The 21030-nt window shown below is 46.6% G+C and overlaps 2 protein-coding genes across 4 annotated transcripts in view; one reads left to right on the forward strand and one right to left on the reverse strand.

Annotated features, from left to right (window-relative positions):
• The window catches only part of Reep3 (receptor accessory protein 3), an 83237-nt gene extending 76964 nt beyond the window's left edge, over positions 1-6273 (reverse strand). For all 3 annotated transcript variants that reach the window (XM_036167647.1, XM_036167648.1, XM_036167650.1), the window contains exon 1: positions 6172-6273. In XM_036167647.1, the coding sequence (XP_036023540.1) occupies positions 6172-6203 (32 nt within the window). In that variant the 5' untranslated portion in view covers positions 6204-6273. The remainder of the gene's footprint in view (positions 1-6171) is intronic.
• Jmjd1c (jumonji domain containing 1C) overlaps positions 5880-21030 on the forward strand; it is a 168977-nt gene continuing 153826 nt past the window's right edge. Inside the window, exon 1 of the mRNA XM_036167652.1 lies at positions 5880-6092. The gene's annotated coding sequence lies outside the window, so the exon portion shown is untranslated. The remainder of the gene's footprint in view (positions 6093-21030) is intronic.

A 21030-nucleotide genomic window follows, 5' to 3' on the forward strand; every position in this document is an offset into this window, starting at 1 on the left:
CTTAAGGTTAGAGATATGAGCTCTCAGCTACCACGGACTCTAACCCTCTAGAACCATAAACCCAATTCAATGCTCTCCTTTATAAACTGCTTGGTCATGGTGTCTTAGCACAGCCATAGAAAAGAAGCTAACACATAATCTCAATATCTTTTCACCTGAAAAGACCCAGATCCGGAGCCTGGGCCAGTTAGGCAAACACTTGACCGCCTCCAGTTGTGGTGGCAGCTCACAGCTGTAATCCCAGCACATGAGAAGATCCTGAGTTCAAGGCCAGGCTGAGTTACAGAGGAAGACCTGTCTTAAACAAACAACACATCCTCTAAAGCCAAGCAACATACAAACTCCAAAGAGGAAAGCTGTCTCTGAGTTGCCCTCACAGTCTTGTGTATCAGAACTCCACAGCTCCGCCGTGTCCTACAGAAACTCAGAAGATACGGAGTGATACTCAGAATATTATAATGTGAGAAGTTTTAAAGAATTCAGTGGTTTTATTACTCTCGAAACAGTTTCTAAGTGACTGCAACAGAAATGACTATTGAAATAGCATAAAGAAAAGGAAAAGACAGCTTGGTTAGCAATTGTGTTTTCACACAGTGTTCAGAGGAAAGCTCTATCCTGGTGAATTTCCCAACATCATTATAGGAATTCCACTGTCTCCCATAAGGACACACAGAACAGCAAATAGGAAACAACCCCAGCCAGTTCTGGATGGATGTGCCAGGCAGGTGACTCTATTTTTTTTTTTTTTTTATAGTCAATAGGACTTTCTGTAAGAAGAAAAAAAGGTCTATTTTTGCACTGCCCAATAAGGTGGCCACTGAGTACTTAAAATGTGGCAACCATTTTGAATGGCTGTGTAGTACAGTGACACTCTGTGATCTGCTTCTTAGTTAACTTGATCCCTAACCAACAGTGCTACATTTTCCCTGTACACAGGACGTGAGTGACCATGCCATCTTCCCTGACTTCCAGTCACAGTGGTCTTTGCAAATAAAACAGCATGAGTGGTAAATATTTTACTAATTCTAAATAAGGAGGCAAAAACCTTCACAGCCAGTTAATACGGTAGATGAGATGTCTTTTTTTGTTTGTGCACAGTTTTTAGGTATACAACTTTGCCTCCCAAAGATATGTCCATTAAATAAATATAAATAAAGATGGTCAATAACGCTGGTTAGCTTTAACCGTCAACTTGGCCCAACCTAAAATCACTTGGGAAGAGTCTTAATGAGGCATGATCTACATCAGGTTGGCCTGTGGACATGTCTATGTGGGGGGAAACAGTCATGATTGTTAGTTGATGTAAGAAGACCCAGTCCACCGTGGGCGGCACCATTCCCTAGGTCCTGAGCTGTATATAAGAGAGGAGGAAGCTAGAAGAAAAGAAGTGAGGACCAACCCCCAACCCCAGCTGTGGACAGGATGCTTTAAGTTCCCGCCTTCACATCCCTGCCAAGAATGAACTGTCAGCTGGAACTGTGAGTCAAGGTAAACTTGTCCTTCCCGAAGTTGCTTTTTGTCAGGGATATTTGTCACAGAAGCAGAAATGAAACTAGCACAGAGAGGTAAAGGGAGAAGAGGGGAGTTTTAGGACTACTGCCAGCTGATGTGATCACAGTAAAACAAAAGTCAAAAATGAGTTACCCATGTAGGAAGGAGACAGAGAGCTCCCCACAATTCAATTCTATATGAGAAAAGAGTACTTATCAAACGTCTGGGTTTATATAAAGAAATCACAAAGTGTAAAAAAAAAAAATCAAATTGTTTAAGAGCTGGGGCTGTGGTTCAGTGTTAGAACGTTTGACTTGTGTGCACCAGGTCCTAGCTTTGATTCACAGTACTGCCCAAATAAGCAAGAACAAATAAAAACAAATGGAAATGTTCTTAAAGGGCGGGGAGATGGCTCAGGGGTAAAGTGTTTGCTCTGCACGCATGAGGACCTGAGCTCAGATCTCCAGCAACCATGGAAACATCTGGGCATGGCAGATGCACCTCTGGCTCTAGTGTTAGGGCGTAGAGACAGGAGGATGGATCTCAGAGGTCTATTGACCAGCCAGGCAAGCCAGCTGGTGAGCTCCAGGCTCAGAGAGAATCACCCTGTCTCAAACAATAAAGCGGAGAGCCACAGAGGAAAACACCTGCCGTTAACCTCTGGCTCCACATACACACAGACCTGCCCACACAGGTGCACACATATATATCCACTGCACACACATACGCCACACTAAAACTATGAACTATGTAACTAAAAATAACATCTGAAAGAGAAGTAAAATTAGATTAAAACATATTCTATCCAGTATGAAACAGTCCGAGTTTCCCTATCCCGTAAAGAAGGAGCTTAGGGAAGACAAAGAAGCCCCTAGAGGCAAGTGATCAGACATGCAGGTTGTTTGCATAGTAAGAATTAATAAGCTGGGGGCGGGGGGGGGGGGGGGGGGGGGGGTGGTGGTGGCGGTGGCGCACACTTTTAATCCCAGCACTTGGGAGGCAGAGTCAGGCGGATCTCTGTGAGTTCGAGGCCAGCCTGGGCTACAAAGTGAGTTCCAGGTGCAAAGCTAGAGAAACCCTGTCTCGAAAAACAAAACAAAACAAAACAAAACAAAACAAAACAAAAACAAGAATTAGTAAGTAAATAATTAGGAAACAAAACACCAGTACAAGTATGCCAGGCTGCATCTTTCTTTCTTCTTATTTTTTAATTTTATTTTATTGGTTTTTGAGACAGGGTTTCTCTGTGTAGCTCTGGCTGTCTTGGAACTCACAGAGACCCACCTGTATCTGCCTCCCAAGTGCTGGGATTAAAGGCATGCGCCACCACTGCCCAGATGCCAGGCTGTATCTTGTGCTTTGCACAAGAAGACATTAATAATTCTTTGGAAAAGAATTCGCCGTTTTGGACCAATGATAATGAAAAACATAAAAGTCTGATTCAGATATACTTGTCATGTATTTATCTTAAGGAAATCCTCACGATGTTATAAGAAGGATGTCTACTGCAGAACTGTACCTGCATTACAGCATCCCCTATAGTATAATTGTAGTGTTATACAACTTTTTTATGTATAACTCTGTTATCTAAACACAGGCTCAGAGGGGAAAAAATTAAACATAAAATAGTCTAAAATTCCCTATGTAGGTGTTTGGAGGGTATGTGCTTCCTTGTTTTGAAGTCAATTAGAAAGAGAGGGAGGGAGGGAAGGAGGGAGGGAGGAAGCAGCTGAGCATACTTATACTGGTGTTTTATTTCCTAATTATTTACTGGCACTTACAGAAAGATTACTACCCATCACACACTGCATATGGGCATTATATATAAGAATGCATCTTATCTCATGGGGTGAGTCACTGTCCATAAGTGACAGAGCTAATATTTAATTTTAGATAAGTTAGTCTGAGTTTTGATTTTGTGTACAGTGCCATAGAACATAAGCTAAGAGAAGTTGGGGAAAGGGGTTATTTGACCCTCAATTTGTGAGTCATGCTTTCAGAACGTGAGGTATGGGCAGTGTATAGGAATTTGGCATTATGTGGTATGCTCATATTACCATTCTTTAAGAATTGCTAACCTGGGGAGCTGGCTCAGTGATTAAGAGTACTTATGCTTCCTGTAGAGAAGGACCCAGGTTTGGTTTCAGCACCCACATGGAAGGGATATGACACTGTATTCTGACCTCCTAGGGACCCAGCAGAAACATGGTACACATACATATACCCACATACACACGAATACTGCTAATTTGTTGGTCTTGTGACATTTAAGTAAGTTGACTTACTTACAATAATCATTTTGAGATGAGGATACTGTACTTGCTGCCAAGCCTAGGTCCCTAGTTCAATTCCTGGGACTCACATGGCAGAGGCAAAGAACTGATTCTTGCAGGTTGTCCTTGACACATATCCCCAAGAACACCCCAAAACAAATAAAAAGTGTTTTGTTCTTTACTGGTACCACTAGAGGCTCACGCTGAGAAAACCATCAGATCTTGTTTAGGACCAGCTGGCTCTTTCAATTGGCTAGGAAGGACGTCCATACATGAATTCTAAATAAATAATAGTAAATAAGTAAATTCATGGTTTGGAACATGTGCCTAGGTCTGTGTGGGTACTAGGTTGGCTTCCATGAGCAAAAACAAACTAAAGAGCAGAGGGACTGGCACAGATGATTCAGGCTTCCACCGTGCTGGGTCTAAAGCTCAGGAAATACATTTCTTCACATTCGAGGAATGCACCTTTTAATAACCTTCTCATTCTTCATCCCATTTTCCGGCTTCCCCTTCCACCCCAGACCTTAAATTCCACTGGTTGCAATGCAGGTGTGCCCACTTTCTTCAGTAAGGGACCCTCCTCCACGGCTTCTACTCACGGAGTCCCTGGGATTACCAACTCTTCAGACAATGGTGGCGCTTTCTCTCTCCCTGCGTAATCGACCTGGGCTCTGGTTTCCTATCAGAAATCTTTTTCCTTCTTCCTCTTTGGCTGTCTAGATTAGATTTGTTCTTTAAGGCCTATTTTGAATGTAATCTCTCTTGCCTTCTTTGATGGCTCTCCAACCACATATAATCTCTTCCTTGTCTAACACTGGGTATTACACCGGGCATAACCCTCAGAAGGCGTGACACTACGGCCTGTACAGATATCTGTGAATGTGAAATGTCTGTCCCATGAAGATCTCCTATGTGGTACTGACCAGCACTAGGAATATATTCCTCTTCAATAATAAAAAATAAAACTCGCCCAAACCCTTCCATAACTTTCCATGCGTGCAAATGGGAAAAGAGATCAAACAACAAATACAGCTTTATAATGGGTCATTTAATTTCAGAGCTTGGGCAAAATAGTTGAGGGACTTTTGGTAGTCTTAGTCAACTAGACTTCCTTAGCAAAAAAGTCTGGATTATGTGGAAACCCCAAGATTCTCCTGGAAAAGGCTAAAAAAACAATTGGAAGACATCCACGGTGTAACTATTTATTTAGATGAACACAGGAAGTTCAGAGACTTCAAAGCCTGAGGCATTTTATAAAAGGACAAATTTTGAATGCACTGCAAATTAGGTTACCTAGTTCACTTCCAAATGAAATAAAACCAAATTAGAAAATTTAGCTCCTCCGCAGTTAAAAAAAAAACAAACAAACCAAAAAACAAACCCTAAGTAATGTTATTTTCTCCCTTCAAATTATAAGCTAATCAGCGAGGCCTGTTACCTCGTATAAACATTTCATTAAGGTACTCAGATGACATTACTCCTACATGAATAATGAATCCTCGTCCCCAGGCTCAACCAAAATTACCGAAGTTTATTTGGTGACTTTTCTTTTAGTGCAGACGGGGCCAAGGTGGAAGACGGGACGAGAACCGGCTTCACGTGTATTCCAATACCTCTGCGGATTAAACAACACAACTCAACTCACTTCCATCCCCCTTTCCAACCCGCAGCTCTGGCTGGGATCACAATAAAGTGAAAAGATGATGTGAACAAAGGGGACAGGCACCTGCACCTTCTCCATCGCAAATATTTCCTCCCAAACAGGGCCGGAGTTAGGGTATGGCCGACCTTTCAAGGCCAGGCTCCTTCCTGGGTTAGCTGTCTACCTCGGGGCGGGGTGGGGGGTGGGGACCCCTGAGCAGGGCTCCGCAGTCAGGACTCTACCACCGATCTCTCCACCTACTACACGTGACCGCGGGGCGCACGGCCGCCGGGAGGACAGGCACCGCAACGCGGTAGACCTGGTGACAAAGGCTCGGGCGCATCCGGAGCCCCGCCGGCCTCCCGCGCTCAGCGTCGGCGGAGCCTGCGCAGGGCGGTGCCGCGCAGCGCGGACCACGGGAGCGGGAGCCGCAGCCGGGAGCGCGCCGCGGAGCCGAGCAGAGCCCGCCGCGCGCACCGCCGGGCAGCAGAGGAGCCGAGAAGCAGCCGAGGAGGAGCCGAGCGGCGCCCGCCGCGCAGCCGAGGAGCCGAGGAGCGGAGAAGCCCGAGCAGAGCCCGCCGCGCGCCGGGGAGGCGCTCCGCGGAGCAGAGCCCGTCGCCCGCCCGCGCCCTGCTCCCAACCCAGCGCCGCCGCCCCGGAGCCCCGCAGCGACTCGGACACGGGTGAGCAGGCCGCGCGGCCCCTTCGTGCTCGGCCCCGCCACCGGGCCCCCGAGCGCCTTCCCCCCTCCCCGCCACTTACACCACGGCTCGGGAGATCATCCAGGACACCATCTTTCCGGCCGCTGGGCCGCTGACCGCAGGCCGCGCGCTCCCCCAGCTCGCGCTCCCCGGGGCCGCGCTGGCGCCCTCGGGAGCCGGCCCGGTGTGTGTGTTTGTGTGCGCGCGGCGCCCGGAGCCGCCCGGCGCCCGGTTCCCCCGCCCGCCCCCGTCCGCGGCCCCGCGGCCCCGCCGGCCCCGCCCCTGCGCTCCGCTGATAGGCGGCGGCTCCGGGACCCCGACGGGCGCTGCGCTCCACCGACCTGCGCGGCTAGCTCGTTTCCCTGCGTCGGGGGACGCCGGTCGGGCGGTGAGAACGCGTGGGAGCGGAGGCCGGGCGCGGGGGAACCGGGATGGGGAAGTGCTTGGCTAGGTGCGGCTCCGGGACTCACGGAAGCCCGGCAGCCAGGGCCTAGCCTAGCCCAGGCCGGGGTTGGTACCGCGAGGCTCGTGGTGCAATGCGGGGGCCAAGGGAGAGCGCTTTGGGGTCATGTTTGGAGTGATGGGCATGCGGTGGTGGCCAGGCCGCGCTGGGGGCCCTGGGGCACCTTTTCCGTCGGCACCAGCCGGCTCCTGTACTGCCTGCCACATAGCCCGAGTAAAACGTGGCCCCAGGATTTCCGACCCGTGGTGCTGTTTACAAGTGTCCTCATTTTTTTTTTTTTCTTTCCGGTGTGTGTTTTGGGGGGGAGGGGTAGGTTACTGTTTACACGGTCTGAAATTTTAAACTCCTGAGTTTTGGGTGACGAGTACCAGACTGAGAAAATAACCTTTAAGTTACCGTAGGTGTTTTTCTCTTGGTCCCCCCCGGTTGAAGGTATAGTAAAAGTTCTACTAAGCTGGGAAGTCTGTAATGTGGGCTTGGTGCCTTTAATTAAAGCACTAGAAAATATGATGGCTCATTTTGTGACATACTGTAATTTAATCTTTTTGTTCCCCAGTTTCTCCATAATAAAAAGAGGCTAATAATACTCTAGCTTACCTCCTGCTTTTCAAGGGTGATGTAAGGTATTGCTAATTAATGTGTTTTGGAAGGGCTCGGATTTGCCTGGAATGGTATCAGGGGACAGGGATAGGTTATCCTGAGTTCCTTTTAGTTCATGAGGCCTATAAATTAAGAAGAATTTTGGTTGTTAAAGAAAGGAGCAGGCGAGGCATGGTGGTGAAGGCCTGTTGTGCTCCCAGCACCCTGGAGCCTGAGGCCTGCCGGATTCCATCCCCAGAACCAGGAAGAAAAGAACTCAGGCTGCTCTCTGCTCTTGGGCTCTTTTTGCTTGTTGACATTAAGACTTTATTTGTGGTTTTATTTCAGGGGCTGCAATGGTAATTTGTGTTGGTTCTGAATTGTTTAGTTTGGCCGTTATTCAGCGTTACCGGGGAGTCGTGTTTGCCATCTAAGCCCAGGTTTTCTGGCACACTCGGTGTCCTCCGTACCCGTCCTCTGTACCATTCCATGGGCAAGGTCCTTGTAATGTCTTTACAGCCTTCCTCCCTGACCCTTACTATGCCTTTTCCTGCCTCTCTCTTCTCCGAACCAAGCTGTGTTTTCGTGCCATTGACTGATTTTTTTTCCCCTTTATTCCCCATTCTCTACCTTTCTGACCTTGATTTTTCCTGACAATTATCTGCATCCCCCCCCCCCAACCCCCTCGGCCCTTGTAACTTATCCCTTACATTTTGGACTTATTTGACTCTTGATTCGTTTTTTTTTCTGCCTTTTCTGCACTGATGCTTTTTTGTTATTGTGTGCCATAGCCCCCTTGTTCCTATTTCAAAAAGCCACGGGTTGTAAACCACCCACCCTGTGCTGCTGCAGTGTTGTTGAGTCATCCTGACACTCCAGACAGCCCTGGAGTGTTGATTCTCTTTGATGCCATGGAAACGGAGGTTTAGAGAACTTAACTCATTAGCCAGTGATCACATAGTTCATAGGTAATAGAGCTGAACTCCAATACTGTGATTCATACCTAAATGGGGTGGAAGCTGGTTGGTCCAGGGAGTTTGCTCTCCAGGGGGAAATTAGCAAGCTTTTTTTTTTTTTTTTTCTTTTTTTTTTCTCTCAGTGGTTTGTAATTGGGATTAACCACTAACATGTGGTGGATGGGGGCTGGGATGCTATACTTTTTGCTATGTGCGGGACTCGATGAACAAAGAATGTTCCTATGTCCTTCATGGCTTAGGAATATCATGCTTGACATTCTTGTAACATTTGTAATTATCCGAGCCTGAAGTTTTCACTTTATAGTCATAGTTTTAACCAAGACTGAATTTCTTGTATCTGTTTCTCTACATTCCTGTTGTATAAATTAAAGGAAGGTTTGTTCTCTTCACAACTTGATTAGAAATTGTTTGTGGTTTTGGAACGTTGCATCATAAGCAGGTGTGCAATGCGGTCATGTCCAGTTGCTAATTATTTTGCCCCAGCCTTCATATGTTGGTTGACATGCTTTTTTTTTTTTTGTAACTTGCTTTCTTTTCTCCTTTACATTTATTCTTTTATTTAGGATAGATGGATTTGTTTGAAATTGTCTGTAGGAAGATTATTCATTGCATTTCACAGTGGTAGAGAAGAAATTGGGAAGTGTTTTACAGAAGGGCCACAGAGAAGCTGATTGTTTGAGAGCTATTGACCTAAATAAGAGTCAGTCTGTCTAAGGAGGAGCCTCTTGTGGAACGTGCTCAGCTTTTAGAGGTGGCTGTTCTTTTATTGAACCTCAGATGCTTAAGATCTGCTAATAGATGGCGGTTAGATACATGCCTCACTGTGTAAGATGAGGCTTTGGTACTATGTGAGAAAAGCAAATATGGTATCTTCTGCCTTGCTCTGTGTGTGTGTGTGTGTGTGTGTGTGTGTGTGTGTGTGTGTGTGTGTGGTGTGCATGCGCCCCTGTCAGGCATCTTCTGTTCTTTGTCTAATCCTTTGAGGCAGGGTCATTCTGAACTTGGAGAGTTTTATGTTTTCAGTCAACAAACTCCACTGATCCTCCTGTCTTTGCCCCTGACCACACTGGGGTTATAAGAATGTGGGTAACCAAACCTGGCTTATGGGCTGGAGGGCAGCCATGGGGGTAGGGTGGGGTGCTGAGATTGGAAGTATGGTCTTCATGACTGAGGATCAAGCACTTTTAACCACGTAGCCATCTCTAGCTCTGAGGAGTAGCCTTTATAATGTGGTCTTACTTGGCATGCTTGCCATCATTCCATAGAAAAGGTAGGAAGAAAATTTAAAACCATTCTTCTGTTTTTGTACATTTCATCACTGTTTGTGTGTTGTGTGTGAAGTGTTTCTTTCCTTGTGTTCTGCAAGGACACTTTTCTTCCATGGATATTGAGTTCAGTTTTGATGGGAGGCCGTGTATATAGGACAGAGGACATTTTCTCAAGAGACCTGTTTCTTTTTACTAGTAATGAGGTGCACTGTGAGTCACAGAGCGCTTTATTTTGAATGAATATGTTAACGATGGCAATCAAACGTAAAGATTCCTTTAAAAGACTTGCTTTCCCTACCAACCTCTTTACTTAGTGGTCCTGGGAGAGAGTTGAATGTGAATGTACACTTTTGCATGTTAAAGGGGATCATTTATTAGCAAATCAGCAGAGTAGGGAAGTACCTCAGGCAGAGAGATCCCAGTGTATAGAGCAGAATTACAAGGTACAGAGATAGTATCTACTCATGTAATTATTAATGAGTATGCTAATGAGGCTGAATACTAGGTCACCTTCCCATTTCTAATAGAGTGTTTTTAAATAATTGAAAATGCTTTCATTTGTAGAGTCTCAAATTACCAAATTACCTTAATACTAACTGAGGGAACAGTAGTAGGTAGAGACGGACTTGGAGAAAGAAACTTCGTCTTGTTCTGTGTGCTGCGGATGAACACCTGCCTGCCACTTTCTTAGCCAGTTTCCTTTGGGTGTTCTGGTTGCAGCAGAGTCTGTCGAGTCTGGCATCCTGCATGGAAATTGAGTCATAAAGGTGCTGAGAGTGGGTAGGATCTCGTTAGAATAGACACATTAGATTTGGAGTTAAGTCGTCAGTACAGGTATCGATCAAGAGGTGCTCACCAGCTCACATGGCGAAAGCAAAATAAAATGTCTTGGATGGCTAGCTCTCGGAAGCATTGCCAAGAGTTGGCCTTGTTTCAGGTCTTTACATATAGCCTGAAACCTGGATTAAGACCAAAGAGCTCTCTCCCTCTTCCTGGTTAAACCACACACACACACACACACACACACACACACACTCTCTCTCTCTCTCTCTCTCTCTCTCTCTCACTCACTCACTCACACACTCACACACACACTATGTTAAGTGGCAGAGACACATATTTGGGGCACTTTCAGCATTCATTTAAAACACAGTAGATTGATTGAATCCTAGTTCCTTAAAATAGAGCTTTGTGATTTGAGATAACCATGGGGTTTGCAATTTTTCAGAAAGCTAAAATACTTGGTCATTCCATTCTAGGACTGTTTAGCGCTCTAACAGAAAATTCAAAAGTATTTATTTATATTCTCATGTTGTAATTTGAAACATACTGAGTGATACTGAAAAGTGAAACGTGGAAAATCTAGTCCCTTTGTTCCACTGTCTCAGTCATCTTCCAGTTCCCTTCAGAAACGCTAATTTTTATGTAAGTTCTACCAAATACTCAAGGAACAAATTAAGTGCCATCTCTTAATTCAGAAGACACAGAGAGGCTTTTGTTATGTCTGTCATTAAGAAAGCCAGCAAAATATCACTGTTGTCTTAGGCTCCGAAATCCCCCACCTCCTCCCTCCTGGAGGACCATTCTTATGTATAAAGTGATTTAATGGACAGCTACCTGCCAGATAAACGTAAGGAAAACGAGAGACCACCATGTCATGAACTGAGATGCGAAAATCTTTAACGAGATACTAGCAAATAGAGCTCAGTCATGTATGAAAAATTATACGACGTAAGGAAGTGGGCCATCCCAGGTGTGAAAGGCCGAGTTGTCAATAGAAAATCACTTAAAATAATTTTCACACCAGCAGGCTAAGAAGGAAAAGCCGTATGGTCATATCAATACACACAAGAAAAGCACTTTGACAAGTCCAAGACCAATTCATTGTGAAAAACAGGGATGAAGAGGTTGGTTGGGGAAGGACGTCAACAAAACTATAGATGATCACAGCTGCTGGTGAAGGCCTGAATGCTTTCTTGCTAGGGGCAGGAGCAAGATAGAGATGCCCCCATCAACACTGCTTTTCAGCAATGATTACAAAATAGGCCAAAGATCTTAAGAGACATCTTGCCTAGAAGGAAATACCTATGACCAATAAGCATGTACAAGGGCCCAACCCGCCGCTGTCTGTCACAGGTTGACCGGGATGCATTCATTCCGCACCTGGGAGGGTGACTCAGTCCAGAGCACTGGGGTAGCAGTGCTGGCTGAGATATGGTGCCCTAGGGAGGCAATGCAGTGATGTGCACAAATGGCCGGATCGAAAGACAGTTTCTCCCAAATCAAACCTGTTCAGCCCGGCGATCTCATACCCTCCCGTGCTGACTTAGGTCACAGGGAGACCTGCGTGTGTCTGAAGCAGCTTTAGTGACGTTTGTCACCGTTCACATGTGACCAAGATGTCCTTTAGCAGGGGGGTAGATAGACTCTAATAAATTTAGACCGTGCTGAAAGAAAGGAAGTAGTCAAGTCCAGGAAACCTCACCCCATATTCTTATGGAAGAAACGCTTCCTGAAGAGCCTGTGTACTGTGACTTCAAGCACATGACCCGAGAAGGCAGAGCCATGCACAGAGCACAAAGATGAGTGTGGTTCTCAGAGATGTGGGGTGGCGGAGGGCTGGACAGGCAGAGATCTGTAGCACGATAAAGCTTTCCTGTTCTTGTCCTGCAGTGATTCAGAGGAGTTACAATACAGGTGTTAAAATCTGTAGCATGTGCAAGATTATTTGTAAGCTGCGGAGTGTCAGGAAAGCCAGTGTCTGAGTGGGTCCGTTGATAGCATTGATGTGCCACTGTTAGCCATATTCATATTTCTTTTTATTCCGCCTCATTTTTTCCTGCTGCCCAGGAGTTTCACAGGTCAGATTTCAAGCCTTCTTCCGAAATCCCCGCCTTCTTTCAAAAAACAAAACAAAAAAGTTGCTTCTCATTCATGCTTCTCACTTTCCCCCTTTATGGTGTTGACCAAATTAGCAAATCCTTGCTGAGAAGGCAAGTTGATTGGGCTGGTGAGATGACTCAGCAGGTAGAGATGCTTGCCCCCAGGACTGGCAACCTGAGTTGATCTCCAGGGCACACATGGGAAGAGAGAACTGACTCCTGCAAGTGGTTCTCTGATCCTCAGAAGCATGCTGCGGCATGAACCTCTCTACACAGTGTGGATGCCCAAGCAGATAATAGTGGTAAAAGGCGAGAAGCTGAGTGAAGGCTGGAACACTGACTGCATGTCCTCACATTTTAATAATCGTCAGCTCAGACAACAGTATTTCTACTCTATCTTTTTTAAAGGACAGGGTCTCTGGCTGGCCTAGAGCTCACTATGTAGACCACATTGGCCTTTAACCCAGAGAGCTCTGCCTGCCTCTGTCTCCTGAGTGCTGGGATTAAAGACTAGACCATTGTGCCCTGCTCCAATGTCTTGATTTTTTTTTTAAAGATTTATTTATTTATTATGTATACAGAAGCGGGTGCCAGATCTCATTACAGATGGTTGTGAGCCACCATGTGGGTGCTGGGAATTGAACTCAGGACCTCTGGAAGAGCAGTTGGTGCTCTTAACCTCTGAGCCACCTCTCTAGCCCAGTGTCTTGATTTTTTAAGGAAACCAGATAAAAAGTTTCTCAGCTGGGCGGTGGTGACACACGCCTTTAATCCCAGCACTTGGGAGGCAGAGGCAGGTGGATCTCTGAGTTCAAAGCCAGCCTGGACTACAGAGTGAGTTCCAGGAAAAGCACAAAGCTACACAGAGAAACCCTGTCTCGAAAAACCAAAAAAAGGAAAAAAAAAAAAGTTTCTCAGCTGCCACTTTACCCACCAAATGACTTTATGAACGCACTGTTGCTCACAAGTTGTCTGTAGAAGATGAATTTAAATATCTCAGAGGACAGCTTGCCCACGTTTTTACATTTCCCTGGACACCAGGCCTTTAATTGTGTGCCTCCTCTTGAGAGGTGATCCAGGCCTGTTGTTTCAGACTGTGTATCTTGTTGCTCTTGCCCCTTCCTTTACGTTTTAAAAGCTGACTGTCCTTGTTGTATTTCAAACTGGCCTGTGAAAGGCTTCTGTTTAAATCACCTGGGATGCTGCCCAAATCCATTCTGTTCTTGCTCCGGGTCAACCGTCTCAGTCTCGCGTTGGGGTTAGGAAACTTTTAAAGCCAGCTCATGATAATTAGAGTGTAATTAGTTCTATCGAAGGACCATCGCAGTTACTATAGACTTTTAAGTTTGTGAACTTCTTCTTTAAGAAGCTCTGTCTCACATAGCCGAGACCTTGAAAAGGTTAGGATACGAGTCCCCTTGTTCCTTGACTCCGGTCTGCCTACCCTGAGATTTGTAGTCTCTGTCCCACTTTCCCATTCTGAGACTCACTGGGGAGGCCCTTGATCTCTCTCCCACCTTTCTAGACACTTGTTTTCTTTACTTAATACTAGGTTTTTGAGGCTTACTTGTTTTGACTTGTAAGCCTGGTTCCTTGATTTCCTCTGCTGTGCAGTATTGCCAGTGTTTGAGTGTCTGTCAGTATATTTTTGTTGCCACTCATTAATGTTTTGGATGTTTGGAGCATTTGTTTGCTTTTTTGTTTTGCTTTGCCTCAGCTGCATCTGTGAGTGTTTATGGTATGTGACATGTAGGACATGTTTAAAAAACTCTAGGGAATAGTCTAGTGGTAGTAGACTCCACACTGAGCATGTCTAAGACCCCATCCTAACTCCCAGAACCCACAACATAAAAAGAATAAAAATAGACTGTCAATAGACACCTTGAATGGTTGCCATCTGGGATCCGCCAGCTGTCACTGTGACAAAGTACATGAAAAGTCACCTCGAAGGGAGGTTCAGAGGTCTCATCCGGGGTCACTTGGCTAGGTGTTTTTCTCTGCTTGCCTGAGGCAGAGCTTCATGGCGGAGCACGTGCTCCCTAGAGCTGTTCACTTCTCCACTTCTTGGGAGGAGGGGAAGAGGTAAGCCAGGGTCACAGTATTCTTCAAAGCCATGCCCCCCCACCCCCCCCCCCTGCTCGCCAAGTTTTTACCTCCTCCCTCTAGTACCAACAGCTGGAAGACCAAGCTCCGACACATGAGCCTTGCAAGAACATTCCAGATCCAAACATAACACGGTGCATTCTAGCAGATGTTAGCCTTCCTGACAGCAGGATGTGCTGTACACACCCCAGCTTGCTTGTTTAGCTGCACTGTGCTCACCATAGATCTCGGTATCACTTCACTTCCTCGTTCTGTAGATGAAAGTACAGACCACTGTCACTTGTGTGATACTGGTGTTTACCAGAAGCTCATCCCAGAGGTCTAGAGAAAAGGAATACTAAAACCAGGGAAGTCCAGGAGAAATGGAGGAAGTCGGTTACTCTCGGAAAGATTAAGGAGAGATGTATTCTGTTACAGATTCGCGCTGCTGTGATGAGTTTTAGGCTGATGCCCAGCTAGGTGAAGGGTGTCCAGAAAGGCTTCCTGAGTAAGGAGGGCTCTGGGTTGGCGTCACCCGCTTCCTGGGTTAGCCTGGAAAGCTGGGTTTATGATTCCAGGTCCAGCATAGGTCTGATGTATCCTCAGCGTAGGGGATTATTTGTAAATAAGAGAATTTAACACGAAAACGTATGAAGTCTCTTTGTATACTGTCATGGAGACGTGAGATGTTTTTAGATTAGTAACGATCCAGCACACATATTCCAGACAGCTTTTGCGAAGGAGAGACTATGGGATTTGGGAGACGCATGCTTCCTCCATAGAGGAAAGAACGTATGTGCAGCCAGTGACTACTGCCAGGATAATGTGCCACGTGCACTGATTAGAAGAACTTCAAACCGAAGGGAGAAATTGCTCTTTTTGAAGGAACAAACCCTCAGCTGCTTCGAGAAGGTGATGGTTCCTCAGCGTCTCTCCTAGGAGATAAAGAGTACTAAAATGAGTAGCCAGGAGGGGACCACACAAAGGCTCAGTCAGCTCTGCAGCAAACACACACCAGGGGTCTGCTGGTTCGGTCCACACCATCAGATTGCACGGGTCCCAGGCCCAGTGTTAAGATCTCTCTCTCCACCCTTTCAGGTGCCAGTTGCAGGCCCCAGATTCAGCTCATCATGGCCCCCTCCCTCCTTTATTTTAGTCCTCTCTCTCTTCCGCCCCCTCATACCTTCCTCGCCTCCGCCCGTGTTGTGTTGGGGACTGAGCCCAGGGCCTTGTGCCTGCCATTATGGCTTGTACACCACAGAGCTGTGCCCCAGGTTCTATCAGGTTTTTCCACTGCTTATTAATTTGCCATTCTTCTCTTTATCAGTTGACTGTAAGGATGTTACAAAGAAGAAGAAGAGATGCATAGGGTAAGGTTTGGGAAAGGGCACCAGCTTCTAGGCCCTTCTCAGGGTATTGCCAGCTGAGGATCCTTACTGTGTCTCATACCTGAAGACTCTCCAGTGCTGTCCCTCTTGGAGACTTCTTTGTGTGGTCCTGGTAGAAGTGTGGACAGTCATGAGAGGTAGGCTCACACAGAGCCGGTTCCCTGGCGGTAGGGAACACGCATGAGGAGCCTGCGGGCTTGCCCGCTCCAGAGACTGTCTGCCTTACCCTTCTTGGCTGCCTGTGCAGTCAGTCTTATCTTCTCGGAGGGGATGGGTGAGGCCTCTGCCGAGAGGAAGCTATCACAGCCCACAGTGGCCAGGGGGAGGTGAGAGCATCTTATGAGCTGTGAAAGGCAGAAAGGAGAGGGAAAGATTGGAGTTTCTGTGGTCTGCCTGGGGCCAGAAACCATGGATGGAAAAAAACGAAATTATGTATCATGATGTGTCGACATTGCGCTCGTTCTCTGTCATTACGTTTTACCTTTCTGAATCAGCGCAGTTTCTCAGCCACCACCTCCATGCTGCCTGGCACAGCGAACAGCGTGGGATTCCTGGTACGTAAGCGAGGAGACATTGCTGTCTGTCTCCCCCTCACCCCTCCAGTGAGTGGCTTCCCTGTGCTTTGTGCTGATTCCATCCTGGCCCACAGAGCCCTGTGTGCATTGGTCTTTTTCTGTTTCCAAAATTGTGGTGGTACTATCTCTCTGTCCTCTTCCTGTGGCTGTAAACATGGCATCCTATTATTTCCTTCCCTGGGGCCTTTGCCGTGGTGCCCTGTTTCAGAGTGAGCACCTGGCAGCTTCAGCTGGAACCTCAGTGACTCAACGCCGCTCCCCAGACGGCCTTCTTAGTGTGGTCCGGATTCCAAGGCACGTCCGTCATGCCTTACCTGGTCTCACCTAGCCTCACGTGGCTTATCTTACTCTTAGTACGTACCATTGGCTTCTGTCCTTCCTCTCCTCCACTTGTTAGTGCAGGAATGCTGTCTGGCCTGTTTGACTGTCTTAGTCTCAGTACCTGTACACACCCAGCCTTCGGATTTTGAATGGCTGTTTATATCTACCTGAGAAGGCACAGAAGCAGGTTGTGTGATTCCACAGCTTTTGCTCTAAGGCTACAATTTATTGAATCAACCAAAAAGTGCCGAAGAGACCTGTAATCAGCCACCTCAGAATGACCAGTCTAATGTTGTCTTGGCAGAGTGTGGCTTGTAGCAGTTCAAACTGAACTTACCAAGGAGGCAGGCTAGGGAAGCCAGGCTTAGCCCGCGGACACCCTCTTAATCAATTTCAGAGAAGGCTCTGCTGGAGAGTAAGTACTTGAGGGAGATGTTGAGAAGGCTGAAGGAGGAAGAAGTTCAGCGGCCTGCTTGACAGAGGGCAAGTTAGTCACCAGAGAGCTAGAGAATTAGCCTAAAGGCGGGAGGAGCCAGAACAGTGGGAGAAAGAACCTTTCAGGGTTCCCACCTATAACCACGGTCACCTTGCTCTGCCTCTGTTCAGCTCATTTGATGGGTTCAGCTGCCGAGAGTTAAGTTGCTTAGGCCCTCTGTGACAATGGAGAGCAGCTGTGCCGTTGGTGCGTGGGACGTGGAGGGCAGCAGAGGGGCTGAACGGGATTGAAGGCGGGTGAAGACCTTCCTCTTGGAGCAGTGTTTGGCAGTACTGTGCTGCGCATCCATTGCGCATCCCTGAGGTCATTTGCTCCATTGTCTTCCAGACTGTTCACAGAAAAGGTCTAATTGTTTCCCCACTCTCGGCTCTGCATTACAAACATGCCTTTTTGTCAGAGACCTTTAATTATTAATGCTTTCCCGTTTTCAAACCAAAGATTGCAATTAGAGTACAGTTTGCTGTCTATACTGAATTGACACAAGTTGAACTAAAAGCCCCAAGCCTGAGCAGAACCCCGTTCTAGTCATGGCTGTCAGACAGCTAAATGGTTAGCGCATGTAGATTTCTGAAGGACTAGAGGTGGGTGTGGGCTTTCAGAGCTGGTGAAGGCCCACATTCATTTCTGGGCCTCTGTCTTCAGATGGCTGTCATGTAGGAGCTGGGTTTGTTCACTTAGCTTTTCAGACTCAGTCCCATTCCCAAAATCCATGTAATGGTACTACTTCACTGAGTGACTTGGAGTTCTCTTTAGATGATAATGACTTTTAGCTCTTGGCGCATTGCCTGACACATAATCTGTGTGTAGTAATTATTGTCTTGTTCTCTGAATTATCTCGCAGAATTTGGACTTGAACCTTGATTTAAAGTTGTATTGTATTTATTGTAGTGCATAGGATCCAACTCAGGGCCTTGCATTTGCTAGACAAGAGCTCAGCTGAGGTAAGATGGAAGACGGGAAATTAAGAGATGGGAAGGGGAGCAGGAGCCCCTTCCTCAGGACTTTAATTGCTCTCCCCGCCTGAGAATTCCAGGGCAGTGACCAGCATGTGCTGTGGAGGTTGTCTGCATAGAGGCACTTCAAATAAGAGTGTGAACGTAGCCAGGAGCTGTGCTTAAGGCCCAAGCCTTTATGACCTTTTCGCCTTTCCTGGCTGTAAACCTACAGTCTTCTAGGAATGAAAAACTCCATCTACAGTAGAGGCATCTTGTGCAGCACTTGTGACCCTGACTTTGCCTTAGCAGGCTATATTCCCAGGCACAGCACCTCTGGCACCACCCAGTGATCTTACTGACCAAAAAGAGTGAACCATTTCTTACCAACACCTTGGAGATGTAACTTGAGAGCCACCAGATCCTGGGGATGGCTACTGTTAAGATGCTCAAATGGGACTCTTCCTCGACCCTTTGAGAAGCTCATAGCCACCCTGGGTTGTGACTCATCTCCCTTCCATTACACTCACATCAGTGTGAAACGCTCTCCCCAGACAACATCTCCTCTCAGTCTTATCCTGGAATTCTTTTCTGTGGTGACGTAAAAAAAAAAATCCCATCTTCACCCGAGGAGAAGTTTCTGGAAAGAGCTCCTCAGGCCATTGTCCATGAGTAGGTCGAAGCCTGCGGTAGCCAGTGGTAGCCTGTGGTATCATGGAGTTTCTTCACCAGCCACTGAGCTGTACCTCCCCAGCCCACACTTTGATGTGTTCATTTCCAAAACTTGATTCCCTTTCCCAGAACTCCAGAACACAATAGCAAAGAGTGTTTTAAATTGGGCAGTTGTGGGTGGAGGGATCACTGAAGGGCTGGCAGGTTGTGAATGCTTACATCCTCTGTCAAAAGCCGCTGCTCCACTTGAGTGTGCACAGGGTGGTGGGGACAGACTTCACCTTCAGTAGTCAGTTGGAAACTGGTGTGCAGTCGTGAGCTGCTGCTGTTTTGGGGGCACTTACAGGGGTGTCCAGAGGTGGAAGGGATGAACTTCACACCATGGTAAATTTGTAGTAGTGGTTCTGACCTTAAGTGTCTTTATGCAGTCCCCATTTTTACAACACATTTCACAATTCATAACTACATCAAAGTGTACAGAAATGCATAAAATGTTTCCTTGGTAGCCATTTGCATGTTATTGTAGCTCAGGGAGTAAAACAACACTTCCCTTGGAGGGTATCGGTCAGCACCGCTTGCTATCTTGAGTTCATTTCTTTTCATTGACCTTGTGTGCGCGCGCGCACACCGCTGTGCCCCGGGGGTATGTCAGGGGACAGCTCGGAAACCCTTCTTTCTACCATTTGGGTCCCAGTATCAAACTGGGGGCTTCGGGTTGGGTGCAAAATGCCTTCACCCGCTAAGCCACCTACTTCATTGGCTTCCTATTTAACTTTAGAAAGAACAGGAACTTGTCCTAGTGAGGAGGCTCCCTGGGTGAGTGTCTCCTGTGCAGGTGACCTGGGTTTGAGTCTGGGAACCCATGGTGAAAAGAGAATGGACTTCTGAGTGTTGTCCCCTGTCCTCCACGTGCGTGCCGCCATGCTCGCATGTAACAGTACGAGGAGGATTTCACCACAGTTGAGGACCAGCGTGCTTGTCCGAAGAAGACCGTAGGACCGCCTGTGCTGCAGGGGATTCTGTTGGCGAGTGGAAATTGGATGAATGTGGTACTGCTTGTACAAGTCCTTCGTTTTAGAGCCATTCAGAAGGAAATAAGATGGGCTGGAGAGCTGGCTCAGTGCTTAAGAGCACTTGCTGGTTTTACAGAGGACACAGGTTCGTATCCTAGCACCTACATGGTAGCCCACAACACCTGTAGCTCCAGTTTCAGGAGATCCAACACTTTCTTCTTGCTCTTGTGGGTAGCCCCCTTCCCAATAAAAAACAACTTTTAAAAGAAAAGAAAAGAGAAGGAAATATGGGAGAAAAGGCTGGGGAAAATGTGGCCTGGTTTTGGGGCTTATGGTCCATACTTGCCTATAATTGTAGTGCCCTCAGAAGCTGAGGCTGGAGGATTAACTGAATTGGGAGGATAGCCTGGGGTCTGTTACAGAGTGAGACCTGGTCTCATCCATCCCCAAAGAGACACATGTAGCAGTAGAGTTCATTTAGTAAAGTTGTGAGTAGTTGTGCCCATTAAGTGGGAATTGCAGAATCCAGTCTGCATACATGTAATAGTCTAGGTGTGTTTTAATTCTAACATACTATTCAGAGGGAATGTTGTTTCAGATGCGTTCTCATAGCTAGGCTTCTGGTTTTTTAAATTAAATTACCTCTCACAAATACAATTTTCTTTGTTGTGGCAGTTCCCAATAACGTACAAATTAGATGCTTGGCCTCAGTAGATTATTTACATTTTCTCTTAGTGAAACCTTAAATAGGAGTAAAAGCCAATCTACTGAATACAAATGTTTAAAAATATCTTGGTTCAGGGTTCAGGGTTGGAGAAATGACTCAGTGGTCTGGAGCCCTGGCTGTCCTCGCAGAGGACCCAGGTTTGATTCCCAGCACCCACTTGGTGGCCCACAGCCATCTTTAACTCCAGTTCCAGGGGACCAGTGCCCTCTTCTGACTTCCACGAGCACCAGGCATGCAGGTGATGCACACGAATATATGCAGGCAAAACACTCATGCAATAGGTACATCATGAATAGTAAAAACCGTAGTATTAGTTTAAAAAGTCTAGGTACAACGTAGACTACAAAACAGGAATATTTGAGTATTCTGGAATGGTAGTGTGTGAATCCCTTTCAAATACATAGTTTCCCCTAAAACAAGTGGTGTAGTTCAACAGTAGTCTGTCTTTGAAAGTCTTTTAACATCCCCCTTCCATTTTAAATATAGTTCTAAAATTGCTTTTTAAAATATTTCACAGAATGGTAGCCCAGAAGTTCAAATGCAGC

The sequence above is a fragment of the Onychomys torridus genome, chromosome 18, assembly GCF_903995425.1.
Source record: "Onychomys torridus chromosome 18, mOncTor1.1, whole genome shotgun sequence".
Taxonomy (NCBI): Eukaryota; Metazoa; Chordata; class Mammalia; order Rodentia; family Cricetidae; genus Onychomys; species Onychomys torridus.